This window comes from Macrobrachium nipponense, chromosome 26 (genome assembly GCF_015104395.2).
Source record: "Macrobrachium nipponense isolate FS-2020 chromosome 26, ASM1510439v2, whole genome shotgun sequence".
Lineage (NCBI taxonomy): Eukaryota > Metazoa > Arthropoda > Malacostraca > Decapoda > Palaemonidae > Macrobrachium > Macrobrachium nipponense.
Window position 1 is genome coordinate 7,506,868 of NC_087215.1, and position 20,560 is coordinate 7,527,427.

General features: G+C 37.6%; 1 protein-coding gene across 1 annotated transcript in view; it reads left to right on the plus strand.

Annotated features, from left to right (window-relative positions):
* The first annotated feature begins 341 nt into the window (after window positions 1-341).
* The window catches only part of LOC135199938 (mucin-2-like), a 122,699-nt gene continuing 102,480 nt past the window's right edge, over window positions 342-20,560 (plus strand). The window contains exons 1-2 of the mRNA XM_064228058.1: window positions 342-461; window positions 3,746-3,967. Of these exons, the coding sequence (XP_064084128.1) occupies window positions 342-461; window positions 3,746-3,967 (342 nt within the window). The remainder of the gene's footprint in view (window positions 462-3,745; window positions 3,968-20,560) is intronic.

Sequence of the window (20,560 nt, forward strand, 5' to 3'; positions counted from 1 at the left end):
ATCTAACGGGGTTGAACCTTAAAAGCTTAAATAGAAAGTACCACCCTAAATATTCCCCAAGACGTCGTTTTTCCAACTCCGAGGAAATGTTTAAGGCAGCATCACTTAAACACAAAGAAAGAACCCACTCGCCGTCAGTTAGACGTGAAATTACAACTCCAGAATCTAAGATTCTTAAGCAGAAGAGCTTTAAATACGAGGGGATAAATTACCTCGCCTTTGTAGCTGCACGTTTTAGCTTGAGGTGATTCACAGGCAGCATCGTAAGTCTGACGATAAGAACGAGGCGAAAAGCGTTAGTACAGAGCGACCTTGAAGCAGAGTGCACAAGCCCCTGAGGAATGGGGTTCTTCATGCCAGGAAACATGGGCATCATGAAGGAAGAGAAACAGAAGATGGGGCGGGCAGAAATGAGGATGCTGAGATGGAATTCGAGGACTCACAGTCAAGAGATCTTAAATGTACGGATAGTAGCGGTTACTGTTTGTTTGTTTGTTTGTTTGTAAGGTGTTTTTACGTCGCATGGAACCGGTGGTTATTCAGCAACGGGACCTACGGCTTTACATGACTTCCGAACCACGTCGAGAGTGAACGTCTATCGCCAGAAATACCCATCTCTAACCCCTCAGTGGAATGGCCGAGAATCGAACCGCACCGATCACGCCACTGAGGTGCTCAGTACTGATATTATATGAGTCGAGGTTGAGAGGGTTTGGTCATGTGTTAAGGATGAGAGAGAAGAAAGGAATGAAGAGAAGAGGCTTCGGTGGAACTTGGGATTAAACACAGAATTTAGGCCAAAGGCCAAGCACTGGGACCTACGAGGTCATTCAGCGCTGAAACGGAAATTGACAGTAAAAGGTTTGAAAGGTGTAACAAGGAGGAACACCTCGAAGCAGTTACACTTATAGATCACTTGTTAGGAGAGGGTGGAAAATACGATGAAAAAGAGAATATGAAAGGAAGTACAGTAAAAGATACGAAAGGAGTAGCAGCTTGGGGTCGAAGGCACGCTACAAAGAACCTTAAGTAATGCCTACAGTGCACAACATGAGGTGCACTGACGGCTACCCGCCTGCGGGGGAAACGTAGTAGGGGTATAATGTCAATTGAGAGGCAAAGAACTCTATGTCGTGATACAATAAAGAAGGATTTGGGGAAGAAGGGTTAAGTAGAGGAGGAGGAGGAAGCTTTGGAAAGTAGCAGTTGAAGAAGACGGATAAAGGCAACCGACCCTTTGCTGTAGGGATAGCAGACAGGATGAAGTAGGACACGATGAAGCTACCTATGAGGGTCTTGAAACCACTTTCTCTCTCTCTCTCTCTCTCTCTCTCTCTCTCTCTCTCTCTTTCTCTCTCTCTCTCTCTTTCCCCCCGCTGGAAAACTGCTTTCTCTTTCCAGCGCGATGAAAGAAGTGGATATCCTGATATCCTACACAGCGGGATTTTAACGAGGATATTTTAGAGGAGCGAAAGGGTGATTCTTTCCTGTATGATTTGATGGCTGCGTCTGCCTCACTTAACGAGGCTGGAAGGAGCCGGATGTTTTTCAACCAAATATCCTTTTCCTTTTTTTCTCCTTTTATGGAGCTTTATAATGTTGCTTTAACTTCCGCTAGAAATGATACAGTTGAACTATCTTACCTACACTTCGTTCGAATATATTTCCTCGAATGACCGTCTCATATTTTTGGGGAATTATAACCCCTCGTTTCTATTTGCAAAATCACGATGATTCAATCTCTTTCCTCGTCATCTGAGGCAAAAAAATAATCCTCGCTGAAGCTCAGGTTAGCCTGGCAAAAGAGTCAATATTTGCTGGATAAAAATTCATAAATAAAATTATTTATTTAACAAAAACTTAAATGAAGAACGTCGGAAATTGTAGGGAAATTACCATGAAGTGTTCCCGCCGTCTTTATTTGCATTACAGAAACAAACTCTCACTGATAAAACAGTGGCAACTGGATATATCTAAACACACGAACGGATATATGTGATCAAAGGGACTTTAAAATAAATAAATAAATAAAAAACTTTTCAAGTCAATATTCAAGTAACAAAGGGACACCGGATATATCTAAGGACGTCAATGATTAGCTCCATTCCAAATGCTCATATGACTACAGTTCAAAAAAATAAAAAAAAAAGTAAATAAATAAATAAATAAATTTTAAAAATAAAACAAAAATCGGGTTGGACACTAAGTCGTCGTTATCATTTCCAAAGCGTGGTATGAATTCACACAAAGTCCCAACGTCTCTGCTCAACTCCGCCAAAGCACCTATACTATGTCCTTGCAAAGGGGTCACATCACTCATAATGTCAGCCTCCAAACGAAGCTCCCTGTGCCTACCTACCATTCTTTATTCCGAGCATCGACTCCTCCTAATATCCCCAGGAGGAAAACCTTCGCTGTTCTAACGATTACCAATGGGAAAATGCTATTCTTGGAATCGTCTTTCACCACTGGAATTCAGACTGGAAAATCTGATTATCTCGGTGGATTACAGATGGGTATCGTTTTCTATAAAACTAAAAATCACGCAGAAGAAAAAAACAAAAGCGGCTACATTCACAGCGAGTACACATTATTATAACAGACACGCGTTCTAAATAAATTTTCTTTGTCGCGTAAACTCTGTAGAAAATAAAAACATGCACTTTTGATAATATCAACTCTGTGATACGACCTATAAACCTTCTCGATCCATCCTCTCCGTTCATATGAACAAATAACTTTCGTACGAGACTCATAAAGGACAAGACCTTTAAAAGATGAATATATTAGCTAGTCCAAAAAACTAGTTGATAATTTCAACTCTCTCTCTCTCTCTCTCTCTCTCTCTCTCTCTCTCTCTCTCTCTCTCACTAAGGTCTTTTTGTCATGGTTATTGGTCCAGTTTATTAAGGACGACAATACCACTCCAGCAAAATACTTTCATCAGGGAGAGAGAGAGAGAGAGAGAGAGAGATCTTTCTCAACCGCATTCCAGTGACATAACTATCGTATTCCGCAGAATATGAACAACAAAAAAAAAAACGCCAGAACCCCAGGGGCTCGTTCAAGAACGGGAAACCCATAACGTAACCGTGACAAGGAGTCTCTTATCTGCCACGAGGGAGATCTTCCCTGCGTATTCTTTGGAGAAAATCAAACCTTCAGAAAAGCAACGAAAAACATAAGGAATTGTATCGCTGGATTTCGGGATAAAGTTATTGAGTTATCGACACTCTTGAAGAGAAGATATTCTCTCTCTCTCTCTCTCTCTCTCTCTCTCTCTCTCTCTCTCTCTTCTCTTACATACACGACCACTCACAAATTCATCTCCACCAATAGTAGCTGTGGTAATTTAAGGCGACTAGACGTAATGGTTAAATATTTGTATTCTTGAGAAATTTAAAGATGAAACGGGCACACTCACACATACACAAACATAACACAAACATATTCACCGGAATAAAGAGAGAATAATCCGTGATATCCAAAAAGTATAAAAAGATTAAAAGATAATCTAAAATAAAATTTAAAAAAAAATAATAGAAACTTTAAAGACAGGTTAAAGGTCAATTGCTGGATCGCACGTGTTTGCATCCTAAGTTTCTGAAGGGATTTCTTTAAAGAAAGTCATTGAATTTTCCCTTATTGTTTCTCAAAATTTAAGAAAACAATATCTAAATTTACATTAAAACAGCAAATCAAATGCTCAGTGTATCTCCAATATAAACTCAAACTTACTTTGGAGGAAGTAAAGCTTGAGAGAAAAGAGACGAGAATGCTGAGGTGGATTATGGGAATATCGCTGCCGGAGAGATTGGACAATGACGAAATAAGAGGGGCAGGCAGGCTTAGTAAAGATGTCAGAGGTCATAAGAGAGTCACGATTGAGGTGGTATGGGCAATGGGCAATGGGCATGTGTTGAGGATGGATGACGAGGAGGGAATGAAGAGGGCTTGGGAGGAACTTGTTAGAGGAAGAAGATCGAGAGGGAGACAGAGAATGAGATGGCGAGTTAAAGTGAAGGAAGATATGGAGAGAAGAGGTTTGGTGGAGGATGTTGCCTTTGATAGAAGACAGTGGAGGAGGAGAAGGCCCATTAGGCAACCGACCCCTTAATGCAGGGATAACTGTGGGAAAGAAGAATAAGATATGAAGGCACCTTTAGACACTCATTCTACGCATGTCATCATTACTGCTGCGCAGATTCAACAGAAGCACAAAAATGCTTCAGTGTCGGTATCATGACATCCAGGCAATTTTAGAAGAACTGCATCAAAAATCCTTCCGGTTCCATGTATATTAAAATGTTCGTATTATCATCATTCAAATCAAAATAAAAAAAATAAAAAAATTGGTGTTGAATAAAAACCATCAGATATTGTTTCCCAACTTCCATTAAAGCTCTCGTTCAAATGTAAAAATTAACCTTCAAAAAAATAGAGAAAAAAAATAGAGAATTCACAACACCCTTAATTACAACCCTCACCCCATGCTCATTAATGCATTCGATTCGAAATAAGAAAACATGATCATTCATTGGCTAAACAAAAATCAAAACAAACATAAAAATGAATCGAAAACGGCTATGGCGTGTTTTTGCCGGATGCAGAATGCAATAATGTGCAATATCCATCAGGCAACAGACTGTGCAAAGTGGCGAAAAACCTTTCCATTGAAAACTTCATAGCGCTCACATCTCGCATTTCGGCTCCTCTCTCCGTAATGGGAATTGCAGCGTCACAGAGAGAGAGAGAGAGAGAGAGAGAGAGAGAGAGAGAGAGAGAGAGAGAGAGAGAGCGGATAAACTAAATATAAACGTCAGTTATGACCCAATGGAACAAACTCAATACGAATGTCACTCGGCTTGATCTCACGAAAAACTCGCTTTGACGAGATTGCTGGCGTCTACAGCGAATCTCTTTGCCAAGTTAAAAGGGAATGTTACTCTTCGCCTTCTCGTATGCGTGTACATACACGCATACATCCAAGCACACAAATATAGGTATGTATATGCATCCAGAATGCCCTCTTAACTTCTCGATTTCTTCCGGTATTTTTTTTTTTTTGGGGGGGGGGGGATACGCTTGTCACTACAAAGCCTTAAGATCCAAGTGCAAGAAATATGAAGAAAATGATGTGAATCCGTCGTGCTCATGGTTATCATGGGTTCGTTTCCCGCTACCGGACATCATAAGTTGTTCATATATATCTTACACACTTGGATCTTAAGGTTTTGTAGTGACAAGCTTATCCCCAAAAAAAAAAAAAAAAAAAAAAAAAAAAAAAAAAAAAAAAAAAAAAAACGCCAAGAATTCGAGAAGTGAACAGTTGGCATTGTGGCTGTTACAATTACATATGTATCTGGTAAAAATGGCCAGTAGATTCTACACACATATACATATGGTTACAGTCAGATAAATCCGCCTATACTTCACAAATAAAGTACTATTCAACTTTCAATCAAATAGCAAGATATCGGATAAGAACCAATATCTATATTAATTCTCCAGTATGGTTCTGCATGTTGTTCTCGAAACATACCACTGACCAAGGAAATACGATTAATCAGGACAGGAGGAAAACCTCAACGCAGTTTGCACAATGTACCAAGTGTTAGGAGACGGTGGAAAGTAAGATGAAGAAAGTGAATATGAAAGGAGGTACAGTCAAAGGAACGAAAGTGGTCGCAGCTAGGGGTCGAAGGTACGCTGCAAAGAACCCTAAGTAATGCCAACATTGCACCGCATGAGGTCCACTGACGGCACTATCCCCCTACGGGATCCTTGGTAGTTCCAAACCATTACTAACGCTACACAGTAGCAGCAGAAGAGCAGCGCATAGCCTCTGTAACGGCCCACCAGGGTCTTTCATTCCCTTTACAGCGCAGCTATGGTATAGGTCTACTTGACAGGGGTAATTAATGTAGGTCCTTCTATGCCCAAGGGAAGCATTAACGCGCCTTTTGTGAGCTCGTAACCTTTTCTATCATTTCTAGTAATTATTCTAAACTAATATCATTGATATAGCAGCAATTGTATTATTCATGCGCTACTGTCATGGCAAATATTCCATTAATTTTTCCAACAGTTTTCAATTGCTACTCATCTATTTATATCATTACGCCATTTCTATGGTTATCCATCAGTTTTCATCTATTTATTAATTGTTGGTTTTTCTCGCATATGACCATTCTGCTCGTATCACAAGCGAATGGTTCCCCCCTCACCCTTCCCCACAGATACGCAGAATGGACCGGGATTACCAGAAGCCACAACATAACCGACACTAATGACAGCGTCACTCTTTTTATTCCTGTTCTTGTTCTGGCTTTTTTCGGTTTTTTTTCCTTAACTTGGATTTAGTTCCCTGTAATCCTTCCTCGGTAAAAGCCTCTCTCTCTCTCTCTCTCTCTCTCTGTCTCTGTCTCTGTCTCTCTCTCTGTCTTTCCAAAATAATACAGACCAAGTTAAAAGGCTAGACTGCGCCCACAATGTCCCGGGGAAATAAATGGAGAAGAGGAACGCGGAACGGAACGGCAACAGCCTTCATAAACACGGAGTTTGCCTTCAAGAAAGAAGAACACTGAACGGAGGTGGGACAAGGGAAAGCTTGTTCATCAGACCGCCTCATTCCATGTTCCCCGAAGGAGAGTAGTGCCGTCAGTGGACCTCATGCAGTGCACTGTAGGCATTACTTAAGGTTCTTTCCAGCGTGCCTTCGGCCCCTAGCTGCAACCCCTTTCGTTCCTTTTACTGTACCTCCTTTCATATTTTATTTCTTCCATCTGACTTTCCACCCTCCTCACAATTGATTGTTAGTGCAACTGCTTCGAGGTTTTCCTCCTGTTACACCTATCAACCCTTTTACTGTCAATTTCCATTTCAGCGCTGAATGGCCTCATAGGTCCCAGTACTTGGCCCTTGGCCTAAATTCCATATTCAATCCAAATTCAACTCATTTCATGTTACATGTAGCAGACAAAACACTAATGCTCGAGTTGTTTGTTATTAAGAAAATTTAACCAAATTCCCTTTTCATAACAAAAACGTAATTTACAAAACCATTAATTAAAAATTAAAGTATTTTTTAACGATTAAAAGCGTAGGTTTCATGAATTTTTTATATGTATTATTTCAGAAAGAACGTCGCTAAATGATTTGATTTGTGACCTACATCCACACACACATCTTCAAATATACAAATGGCAAACTAAGGAAATATGCATAAAAAGGGATGATATAACCTAAACTAAATAGAAATAAATGAGCACGTCTCGATGTCCTAACGAGATCTCAAACCGATGAGCCTTATTTGCGAACGATAGACATTTTCACTCCGTCGTTTTCTACAAATGGCAAAATCAAACGAAAACGGGAAGATAAAGAAAGAAACGAAAAAAATAGGAAAACACTACAGCTAATAAGAGAGAGAGAGAGAGAGAGAGAGAGAGAGAGAGAGAGAGAGAGAGAGAGAGAGAGAATAAACTCCTATACTACCATCCATATATCAACCCTGACGGGAGAGAAATGAATATGATATTTCCCCGGGGGCATTTTGCCCCACGGGGGATCAGCTGGGCTTACTTACACTCCTCCCTCTTCTAGGGCTTCTGAAGAAATATACGGGAAAGCTATCAGGGCGGGGTGGGGGGGTTGTTGTGGGGGGGGGGGGAATTGGATAACACTCAAAATAATGCTGAACTATTATATGTTTTTCGTTTGTATGGCGTTTTTCAGTGGTTTATTACAGCAACGGGACCAACGGCTTTACATGACTTCCTTACCACTCGAGAGGGAAACTTCTATCACCAGAAATACACATCTCTCACTCCTCATTGGATGAATGCCCTGGGAATCGAAACTCTTTCGGCCACCCAGGAGGCAGGTCAATACCATACCGATCATGCCATTGAGCGCTGAGAATGAATGTTAATATACTTCGTTATATGTATGTATATATATATATATATATATATATATATGTATATATATATATATATATATATATATATATATATATATATATATGCATGTGTGTGTGTAATCCTACAGTTTAGGGACCAAATTCACTGCATTACGTATGTATGCGCTCGGCGTCATTTGACATTAATTTTCTATTAATAAAAACGGCAAGCTTTGGATAACGTTATACCATAAAATTGTCTCAAAACGCAACAATTAAGAAAAAAGCTTTAAAGTTCAATTAACCCATCCGTATTTTATCCCAGAAGCTAATGGAACGAAGTTCTAATTCCAGTAATAAGAAATATAAATTGAAATGTATTTTACCAAAGCGTTTAAAGAACTTAGCACTACTTATCGTCACGGAAACAAAAACATAATAAAGGAAATGACATTTCAATAAAGACGTTATTCTCTTTCCAGAAAGAAACCAGCCTCCAAGCAAACTAACACACCATTTGCTTAATGGAGGTTTCACGGTAGTTTCTACGAGTAATTCACTTAGCGATGAAAGCAAACATCTATCTATCTGTTCCTACAACTCCGAGAAGTCATATCCACATACAACGTTCGTTCTAACGTATGGCAATTTTAAAAAAAATAATTAATTAATTAACTAATAAGTTTAATTTTAAAAAATGTATTAATTAATTTTCAAAATAAGTTTTCGAGACTCAGCCACCTCCCATATTACAAGTAATTGACATTTGTAATGGTAGAACACATCAAACAAAAATGTATTCTCAATACATACCGGCGCAAAAGCGTTAGTAACCGGAAAAAAATATCAAATGTACGACTTATAAGTTAAGAAAAATACCAGACTCCCTTCCATAGCTATTCGACAAAATCTGATGAAAAATCATTGGCATTCCAGGTTTTTTCATGCAGAAATGGTTAGCTGAAAAATTACCCCCAAAAATTAATAAACAAATACATAAATAAATAAAAACATAGAATCACACAACACGGATTTGAGTCAGCACGACACAAGTAATTATAAATTCGAGAGGCATCAATCCTTACCTTGACTTCACGCGTAGTTCATGAACGAACTGACTTGTCCTGAGTGAAGTGGCGGGGTACACAACGGTCGTCACTGTCGTAATTTGCCTCACGATAATAGCGACAATTACAAACGCGCGAAACCATATTACAAAAAAAATGATTAATCACTTTCACCAACGACAAACTCTATAGAATGACACGCCGTGACCTCATAATCCCGAATGAGGCAAGAACCAAGAAGGGACCTTCTCAAATCATGTCCTGCCTATTCAACCACTGGCCTGATAGTTCTTGGTTATGGCTACAGAGGTGCTTGGGTAGTTTGGCGCTTATTTTGGTTCCTTTTTTCATGACCTAGTACGTGATTTAAAAGCAACTGCATTGAAGTTCTGATGTATTTTCCTCGTCATAACTATGTCTGCAATCGTCTTTTGATTTTCTGCGTAAAGAAGGTTCCACATAATTCTGAGCAGTTGCAGTGACTTACTGGATTATCTGAGGACTGTGGGATCAAAGGTAGGGTTTTCTATAGGCATTTTATCACTGGTGATGTCATCTCTCTCTCTCTCTCTCTCTCTCTCTCTCTCTCTCTCTCTCTCTCCTCTCTCTCTCGTCTCTTCTCTCTCTTTCCCTGATTCCAACCTCCTTTCTCGGTCAGTTATCCTACTCTGATCCTCTCTGCGCGATTCTTTTTTCATAGCATTTACGTCTCTCTCTCCCTCTCACATTTACCACTGATATCCAGCTCTCCCTATTCAGTTCCAAGTCAGTTTTCTTCGTCTGTTCCCTCTTCCTTTCCCACCTCTTACCAAACGAACGAAAAACAAAAAGGTCCCGAGGAGGTGGGGAGGTGAGGTTCTCTCTCTCGGTCTTCGCCATCCACATTCGGGAGAAATTAATGGACAACGAAAAGCAGAATGGAAGGAGACACCCCGTTCATGAAGCCCCTGATTGACAGCAAGAGGAGTGACGGAAATAGAAGGCAGAAGACGGCGAGAAGGTGGAATACTTCCTCGGTCTCTGAGGAAGTCCACTGAACAGCATCAAAATAATCAGGAATTGGTCAACATCTGTATATACTCAGTAGCTTGTAATCAAGTAATTCTAAATCCATTTTAACTATTAGTAATTATGATAACCCAAGTCCTTTACCCGTTAAGCGTCACCAACGGCATATCTCGGTCTACATATAACCGTATCTGGGGAGCAACTGAGCTGCCATGTCGTGGCTGAGAGTTTCAAACTGCAGCACGTCAAAAGCTTCATAGAGCATTATGCGCTGTACAGAAAACTTGATAGCGCCGAATAAACATCGGCACATTTCTTGCTTGATTTAATAGAGTTCGCAGTTAATTTATTCAAAGGACAGAATTCCGCAGAATCCGTATATACCTTTTTCTAAAGAGCGAGAAATGAAAATTATATTACCCTCTTTCTGTTTCAGACGAAACAGAAAAAAAAAACTTACAATAAATATAAAAGAATATAAGCAGACAATCTTTCAGGAAAGTTTTGCAGTGGAAAGCGAAGGAAGGCTGCCTGGGTTACATGACGTCGTCGAAGTATTTGGCGAGTATTGTTAACTTTTTTTTATGAAACTCCCACGAAAGCAGTCTCTAAAAGGGTCAGCTGCCTCTGAATGGAAGAAGAAGAACCGGCCACACAATAATATCTCCGCGTAATAAAATGCAACGTGTCTCATATATCTCTGTCATATTTGCGACAGTCTACGGACGATAAACTCCGCGTTTGGACTTGGCCGTCGTCCAGCCCCGCTCATCATTGCGCCATAAAAGACTGGAGAATAAAGGTGCCGTGATCCTAACCCCTGCACGGTACGTGACGTTCCTCAGTATTCTCGACCCCTCTGTTTGAAAAGGACAGTCAGCAATTTTTGAAAGAGAAGAGAGCAATGTTTTGATCTTTTTATGAAAATAAACTTACAAATTCCAGATATATATATATATATATATATATATATATATATATATATATGATATATATATATATATATATAAATATATATATATATATATATATATATATATATATATATATATATATATACATATATTATATATATATATATATAAACAATGTAACATATTATAAACTTATATTTCTCTCTCTCTCTCTCTCTCTCTCTCTCTCTCTCTCTCTCTCTCTCTCTCATATATATATATATATATATATATATATATATATATATATATATATTATATATATATATATATATATATATATATATATATAATATATATATATATTATATATATATATATATATATATATTATTGATAAATATAAGTTTATAATACGTTACATTGTTTATATATATATATATATATATATATATATATATATATATATATATATATATATATATATATATATATATATATATATATATATATCTCTCGAAGTCCTTTCATTCCGTCTCCCCAGGGGAAGAGGCTGAAAGCTGGACAGCAAATTTCCTTTCAGTCCTTTCCAGTTAACGTCTGGAAGGAACATTACAATTGCCTGTATGGCTTCCATTAACGAAAAGGCCTTTAATGAGTGAATTTCAAAAGCCTTTCTTTCAAAATGTTTAATTAGTAAATATCCACGATTCTTTTGAGAAATATAAGTTTATAATACGTTTACATATTTGGTTTATATTTATATATATATATAGTATATATATATATATATATATATATATATATATATATATATATATATATATATATATATGTATATATATATATATATATATTAATATATATATATATATAAAAATAAACCAAATATGTAACGTATTATAAACTTATATTTCTCAATATACCATTATATATATATATATATATATATATATATATATATATATATATATATATATATATATATATATATATATATATTTATACATACAAAACAATAAATGAAAGTAACGTATTATACGCTTACATTTCTCAAAAGAATCGTGGATATTTCCTTAATTAAACATTTTGAAAGAAAGGCTTTGAAATTCACTCATTAAAGGCCTTTTCGCTAATGGAAGCCATACAGGCAATTGTAATGTTCCTTTCAGACGTTAACTGGAAAGGACTGAAAGGAAATTTGCTGTCCAGCTTCCAGGCGTCTTCCCCTGGGAGACGGAATGAAAGGACTTCCAGAGAATAAACGTCGGGGAACTTCCAGGACCTCTCTGACAAAATCCTCCCCAATCCTAGTTTTGTATTCCTTGCCATAAAAAAGGAGAGCTCCACTCCCAGACGCTGGCTCTCCACCCCCCCCCCCCCCCCCAACCCCACACCAATGGAAGGCGCATAAATCGTCCATTATGCAGTGACACTGATACAGGCAATTCAAATTCCTAAAGACAAAAGAGATTCGCAACAGCAGGTCACAACCTTCATCAAAACATGACCCTCGATGGTCGTCAATGAAAGCACCCGATCGCTTAAATAACTAAGTGAGAAGTAAAAGATGAGATTGAGCAATTATGGAGACTATGACAGACACTTTATTGCCTATTCCATTTAATGTCTCGCCCCGTTTCATGATGTATCTCACAAACCTTCAGAATTTGGAGCAAACGATATTGGCAATATTGGCAAAATATCTATTGACAATAAAAAAAATGTATTGAGGTTTATCTTCTACCAATTGACTTTGATACCCTAATAGATAGTTTTAATTTACTCTCTCCCTCTCTCTCTCTCTCAATGTATTGTGGTTCATCTTCTACGAGTTGACTTTGATACCCTAATAGGAAGTTCTCTCTCTCTCTCTCTCTCTCTCTCTCTCTCTCTCTCTCTCTCTCTCTCGCTCTCTCTCTCTCCCCGTAGCACAGCAACTGCCATCAAGAAGCTCTTCCAAGCTTCCTTCCGTGAGACAAAGGGGAATCTCCCAAACAAAGGAGAATCGCCACTAGACGGCCATTACAGCTCATGCTTCTATACACAAACAAACACCGCCTGTTTAATCTATTGTTGTGTCTACAATAATGGGATCCAGCCACAATGTGGGCGAAGTTGTGTAGACTTCTGGTTGCCTAAGTTATTGCCTTATCAGGCAGCCTGACGGATAGAGTATAACTACGTAAATCCAATTAATGCGGTGCCTGATTTCGTGTTTTGGACGAACGTGAAATTATCTAACATTTCTCATTCGGGGAATCTGAAATGAAATTTATATACTCTTCCGGAATTGAAAGCATTCTATAAGAAACCTCTCAGAATTAAGTCCTATAGTAGATTCACATCAGCCGTGCATTTGATGTCTAGGCCAGTCCCTTACGACGCTCCTGATTGTCTGTTTTATAAACCAATAACAGGGTTGGAAACTCAGTCTCTCTCGAGAATACCCATAGGCAGGATGTATGTTCCATCTCTCCTGAAGGATTCGTCATTTAAAAGTATCCCTCGTGAGAGGTGGAACATACATCCTACCTCTGTGAAATCGAGAGAGACTGAGAGATTCCAGCCCTGTAATTGGCTTATCAACAGCCAATCAGGAACGTCGTAAGGGACTGGCCTAGACATCAAATGCACGGTTGATGTGACTCTACTATAGCTGTCATTCCATCTTATGTATTAAACTGGAAGATGTGTTTTGCAATAACACACAATTCTGAATCCACACAGACAGATAAACCAAAACTCCACAAGCCTCTTGATAACAACAGAGGTCCCTTTCAATTTGCATAAACTCTCCGCGTCGCCATTTCCCTCCCCTTTTGATATAACATCGAAAGGTACAGAAAGTTTCGCCAACCGCGATTACCAAGTTATGCCTCTGGAACGAAGGTTTTTTTATTGAAAGCAGCTTTCCTCTCTGCACGAAAATGTGCAAACATGGTCAAGAGGAAAACTTTTTTTTTTTTTTTTTTTTTTTTTTTTTCATCACAGGAGTGAACTTTCACCTTTTCCTAAACAGACTGAAATACTCACGGATAAAATGAAAGATATACTGAAAACACTTCATATGAAAAGTTGAAAGAGTATTGCACACTAGGCTACGAAAACGCAATGTATTGACAGTCCGCTTTCTAAACGACGCAATACAAAACAAAAAGCGACCCAAGGTTCAGCCATCATGGTTATAGTTCTACTTAAGGACGCCGGCCAACACACCACCGACACGCACCTCTATTTGTCCACGTCAGTATTTCTGCACTTTTTTTTTTTTTTTTTTAACAGTTTCAGGTCGCAATACGTGACTGTGACACCAAGATTTATATTTTTCTTTATTTACTTTTTTCCTTTGTGTCACTTCAGAAACTCTTGGTGGTGATATTGTCGTGACACGTATTTGAAGATTTTGATCTATATCTCAATAAAAAGTAACCAGCCTCAGTATTATTTCAATAACGTTTTCTATAGCTCCTCGCTGGACGAATCGGTTGCGTACTCGCCTAACCATCTGGTAGCCAGAGTTCGCTCCTAACAGCTGCAGCCAGCGCGGAATCATTAGCATGTATTTCTGGTGATTAGAAATTCATTTCTCTATATATGGTTCGGATCCCACAATAAGCTGTAGGTCCCGTTGCTAAGTAACCAATGGTTCCTAGCAACGTAAATAAAAAGCTAATCCTTCGGGCAGCCCTAGGAGAGCTGTTAATCAGCTCAGTGGTCTTATTAAACTAAGATCTACTTGACTTTTGCTTTTATTTCATCACTTAAGAATATTTGTAGTATCACTAAGCAAACAGTTTACTGACTACATCCAAGAAATCATGTGGTCATGAGGCAAATAGATTGCTGAATGGGCAGCACCCTTTCTTTCTCCAATATCCACTGCAATACTATTCACAGCCAGCAAATCGGAACCGAAGAAGTCAAATGAAAATATTCATTATCAAGATTCTTGCTATAAATTGTCAGTTCCATCGAACGCTTTTCATTTTGAGAAATTTGTACTTTTATCATCAGAACGAATTGATTTCCAGTAACCTAAAGAATATTTTCTTAAATATAAGAAATCAATCTAGCCTCAGCCTCACCAGCTTTCGGAAAAATCATTTATTTAAGCAAAAAAAAAAAAAAAAAAAATTGTACTCACAAAAAAACTCTTTCGTCTACATGTCATTTTGTACATGATGCGTTAATGTTCGCGTTATGGAAAGAAGGTTCAGGCCAGCCCCCCCCCCCCCCCGGCACTCCCCCCATACCCTCACCGTCCCAGTTTTCCACTACCACGCCACGGGACTTCATCACCGTTGATGAAGGAGGGAGAGAAAAACATGACTGGCGAAAGAAAGGGGAGGATGAAAGAGAAAGGGACTCGCTAAGAAAAGCGGATGACGAATAGGAAATCACTTTTTTTTTCTTTAATATGAACATTCTAGATGACATATTTTCAACGAACTCATATTTTTTCCTTGATGATTTTGATCTGTAATCTGGTTTTCTGGTTTGGTAGTGTGTGGATTTATACACCGATATATTACCAATACGTAAGCATATGAAATTTGCGCATAATTACAGAGTATACAAATAAAATGAGTGTCTATTAATACGGAAATGTCTGGAACGTTTCTTGCAATATATGTACAATTTATATACTCATATCCAAATTCTATGGTCCATTGCAAACGTTAAGCTTTCCAGCACTGATTTCTTGCCAATATTTTGATGGAACAATGTTATGCTCCCATAAATCTTCTTTCTCGGGAGAATAATATCTAACAAAGACAAAATTACTTCATACTTGACTGATCCAAGGATTGATTGTTTTAGTACATAGATACATAAATCATAACGATATTAAATTAATATACACACATATATATATTACATGTATGCATGTATGTGTATATATATAAATATTATTACATAGTGCATTCGTGTGTGTGTGTGTGTGTGTGTGCAGACACTTCAAACAGAGCATATCCACCAAACTTTGATGCTTCAAAAAAAATGGGAACATTAAATGCTTCACCAATTTAAAGATGAAAGATAATAATTATCCTGTGGTTCCTATATATTTCACGTACATATTACGAATTCACAACAATATACATCACGTACAAATTACAAATTCACATCTATATTTCACGTATACTATATCATAATTCACAACAAAATCCCTGTCACACACACACACACAATGCCAGCAAGACCTATTTAGAACCTGAAAGGTTTCATCATTGGGTCGAAAATTATTCAAATTCAAATCGGCCACCTGGACTTCCCATCCAAGCTAGAAATAGGATATAAAGTCCGGGTCATCATTGATATAAACTGAATCGTTTCATACTGATGTCCTGCTATTCTAGTAATCGGATGCTTCCATTGAGACGTAGAATCTGCCGTGATCATTTTGATGAGGTTTGTCATCTCCGTCATTGAAATCCGTTTCATGTATAATTATTTTGTAAAGCGTCCTGCGATTGGCATAAATTGGGATAAAATCGTTCTTCGTCGCTCGCTCAGTCTGATGGAAACGGGTCCTTCAGGTTTCTAATTTCATAATGCAAATTATTTCTCTAGGCTTCGTTGCTGGAATAAATTTACGAGTCCGTAAACACTCAGTCGCACGTTTTAAACTAGCAAAGACGAGTATTTGTGTCGTATCGAATGATCTGAACGTATACATGAGACATACTATGACATTTGTAAACTTTTTATCATGAGGATGGTATGGAAAGATAATCAACAGTCTCCAACCTTTCTCTCTCTCTCTCTCTCTTCTCTCTCTCTCTCTCTCTCTCTCTCTCTCTCTCTCTCTCTCTCTCTCAAAAGGGAAACTAATTTTTCTGCAACTGGATGACGTTTTCCAAGTACTGATTATACGTACGCAAAGTAATTTTCCATCGTTTCTTAAAATCTGGTTGTTGACGGACGGACATATATGTTTCCAAGTAATGCCACAAACGCAAACTCACAAACATACATACATACACACTCGCGCACACACACACACACACACACACACACACACACACACATATATATATTTATATATATATATATATATATATAGATGGATAGATAGATAAATATAGATAATGAGTGTGTGTGATATTGTGCATACACGCACCAACGTGTCTGAGAGAGAGAGAGAGAGAGAGAGAGAGAGAGAGAGAGAGAGATTCATCCATCCCTGTTGACAGTGAAGATGTACAGTGTTAATGAAGGAGGGGAGATTCGCATCTTGTTCAAAAAGAGGCGAGATGAAAGAAGAGGGATTCCACGGAAATGTCATTCATGGGAGGGGGAATTAATTGAAAAAGTTGGGGTTTTCAATCTGAATATATTTCTACGTCTTTATTTCATGCGAGTGTGGATGCGAGCATAATATATGACACAAAGACACAAGGAAATGATGTGTAGGATGTGTACAATAGCGAGTTGCAATAAGATAAAACGGCTATTCAGTCACTAGAATTAATAGCTACGTCAGGCTGTGATTATCACTTTCCAAGAAAAGGAGAAGCATTTAATCAACTTCGATTCGTGCTCTGTATATACAAAAAATAATAATAAATAAATAAATAAATATAAATAAATAAATAAATAAAAAAGTTCGTGCTCAGTATATGTCCCGAAAAAAGTCGTACTCTTTACATGGCAAGAAAAAAAAGTCGTACTCTTTATATCCCAATAGAAGTCGTACCCTTTATACAAACAAAAATCTTACTCTTTATATGCCCCAAAAAGTTGTATTCTTATATGACAAAAAAAAAAAAATCTTGCTCTTTATATGCCCAAACAATATGCCCCCCCAAAAATAGTCGTACTTTTTATATGAAATTAAGGCTTCCTCTTCATATGCCCATATGCCAAAAAAAGTCGTACTCTTCATATGGACACCCCCCCAAAAAAAAAAAATCGTACTATTTATATGCAACCCCCCTCAAAAAAAAATCGTGCTTTTTATACGGCCCCAAAAAGTCGTACTCATTATATCCAAAAGAAAGTCAGAGAATTCAAAATGCAATAAGTCTGATAGTAATAATTAGATTTTGACACAATCTTACCTGGTAAGTAAAGTGGAGTCATGTGGAAGTTCAACCAGAGAAAAAGGACAAGAAATGATATCAATATCTTTCAGATAATGTTGACATCATCTTTAAGAGAAGGATGAATAATAATAATAATAATAATAATAATAATAATAATAATAATAATAATATAATAATATAATAATAATAATAATACAAATGGCTTTCTCTCTTACAGAGTTCTCGAGTCTCCTATCATTCTCTCTCAACTTTGTTGCCCAAAATATTTGGGTTCTTGTCTTCGGTACCGTGTGGGACCCTTTGTAGTTTTCGTCAATATGCTCTAGTGTTCATTTGAGAAAAAATTTGTGTTCAACGCTGTGAAACGAATAATGCAAAAAGTTAAAGTAAGACACAAAATTAAGAATAACTAGACTTACAAATACGAAATATCATTTGCTTATAATACGTTCAATGTTTTGGCAGTCCAGACCAGGTTTTTTCTTTAAACAACACCCCACCCACACACACACATACACACACACACACACACACACACATAATATATATGTATAATAATATATATATATATATATATATATATATATGATATATATATATATATATATAATATATACACTGCGTGTGTGTGTGTGTGTGTGTGTGTACGACGCAGTGAAACAAAGAGTCTCATCCCTTCTTTTTCACCAAAACAAACTTGTCTAGAGGACTTCATCACCGTTAATGAAGGAAGGGGGGAGGGGAGGGAGAGGGAGGGGCGAGGCATTTTGTTCGAGAAAGGAGTCGAAAGAAAAGATTGAGCAAAAAACCTTTGATGGCTGCAACGTCTCACTTCGGGAGGCGGAGTTTTACGCAGATGAGAAAAAAAAAGTATTCCGAAAGAGAATTCGCTAAAATAATGATTCCTTCATATTTGCATTCAATTATTCATTGTAGTCAAGCATCGCCTACGTGTAAAATACTTTTACGTATAAGGAGTTTTATATATTGCTGACGTGCACACGTTCTGCTTCCATTGTATGTGCAGGAATTTATGAATGGTCTCAGGTGCCTCACTGGAACGACAGCTTATTTTAGGGATACTGAGGAATATTCGGTGAATACCCGATTCGTCTGTATGTATGCATGCATGTGTGCGTGTGTGTGTGTGTGTGATATAAGGTACTTTATGAACTACGAATCGGGTATTCACGAATATTCCTCAATATCCCTAAAATCAACTGCCGTTTGCAGTGAGGCACCTGAGAGCCATTCATAAAATTCCTGCACATACAATGGAAGCAGAACGTGTGGACATATATAAAACTCCATATACGAAAAAGTATTTTACTCGTAGGGATGCTTGGCTACAATGAATAATTGAATGCAAGTATGAGGGAGTCATTATTTTACCGAAATCTCCCGTCGGAATACTTTTTTTTCTCATCCCCGTTATAATATATATATATATATATATATATATATATATATATATATATATATATATATATATATATATACGTATATATATATATACATATATATATATATATATATATGTATATATATATATATATATATATATATATATATATACAGTATTCTGTTAATGTTTCAAATTCACAAAGGCTTCTTACATAAACAAGCACTCACCAGCAGGGTGTTCACATAGTCATTACCTAAAAAATATCTTAAAAACCCTACTCACCCGCCACACTCATATTTAGGTCTTGCAAAGTCCACCCTAGAATTATTCAAAGACTGTGCGTGCATGTGTGTGTTTTGTATAATTTGTCATCCATTCCTTCGATGCGCAAATGCTTAAATATGCACTCATACAAATACCAAGTCTGTAATATACGACTGTTTCAACATCCATATTTACAATACCTTCATTCTAATCCCAAAAAAACGGATATATACACCTTTTTTTTATACAAACCTGACCCAAGCCCATATGGTCCCAAAACTTCTATAGTAAGGTCGAGAACCTCTAAAATATATTATATCTGTTTGGGAGAACCGGCAAAGATTAATGAATTACTGAGGGGAACACGAGAGGTCGAGAAGGACGAGGGGAAATTGACGGTCATATCTGGGAGAAGAGGTCGACGAAATCAGAAAGGGGTTGGAGGGAAAAGATTATTGGAGGAAGTGACTAAACACAGTGAGACCTTACCTTACAGACCTTACCTTACAGTTCGTTCGGGTTGCCCCAGGTCCCTCAGTGTGAGGCGCCTTTAATGTCTACCAGAGAGTTGCTAGTACATCTTCCGGTATATTTTGCATCTTCCAATCTTGGATGGTCTGGGATGCAGTTTAGATATTTGTCGAGCTTATTCTTAAACACATCTACGCTTTTCTCCTCCTGATATATTCCTCAGATGAGCTGGCAACGCATTGAATAGACGCTGCATTATCGATGCTGGTGCGTAGTGGATTAATGTTCTGTGTTTTGCTTTCCTTATTTTTTCCTGGTATAAGTTTTGGGCACTATTAATCTACCTCTGCTTGCTCTTTCTGATATTTTTAGTTCCATGAATATTTTCTGTTATTTCCTTCTATCTGTTTCCATGCCTGAATTATCATGTAGCGTTCTCTTCTCCTTTCTAGACTATATAATTTTAAGGATTGTAGTCTTTCCCAGTAGTCTAGGTC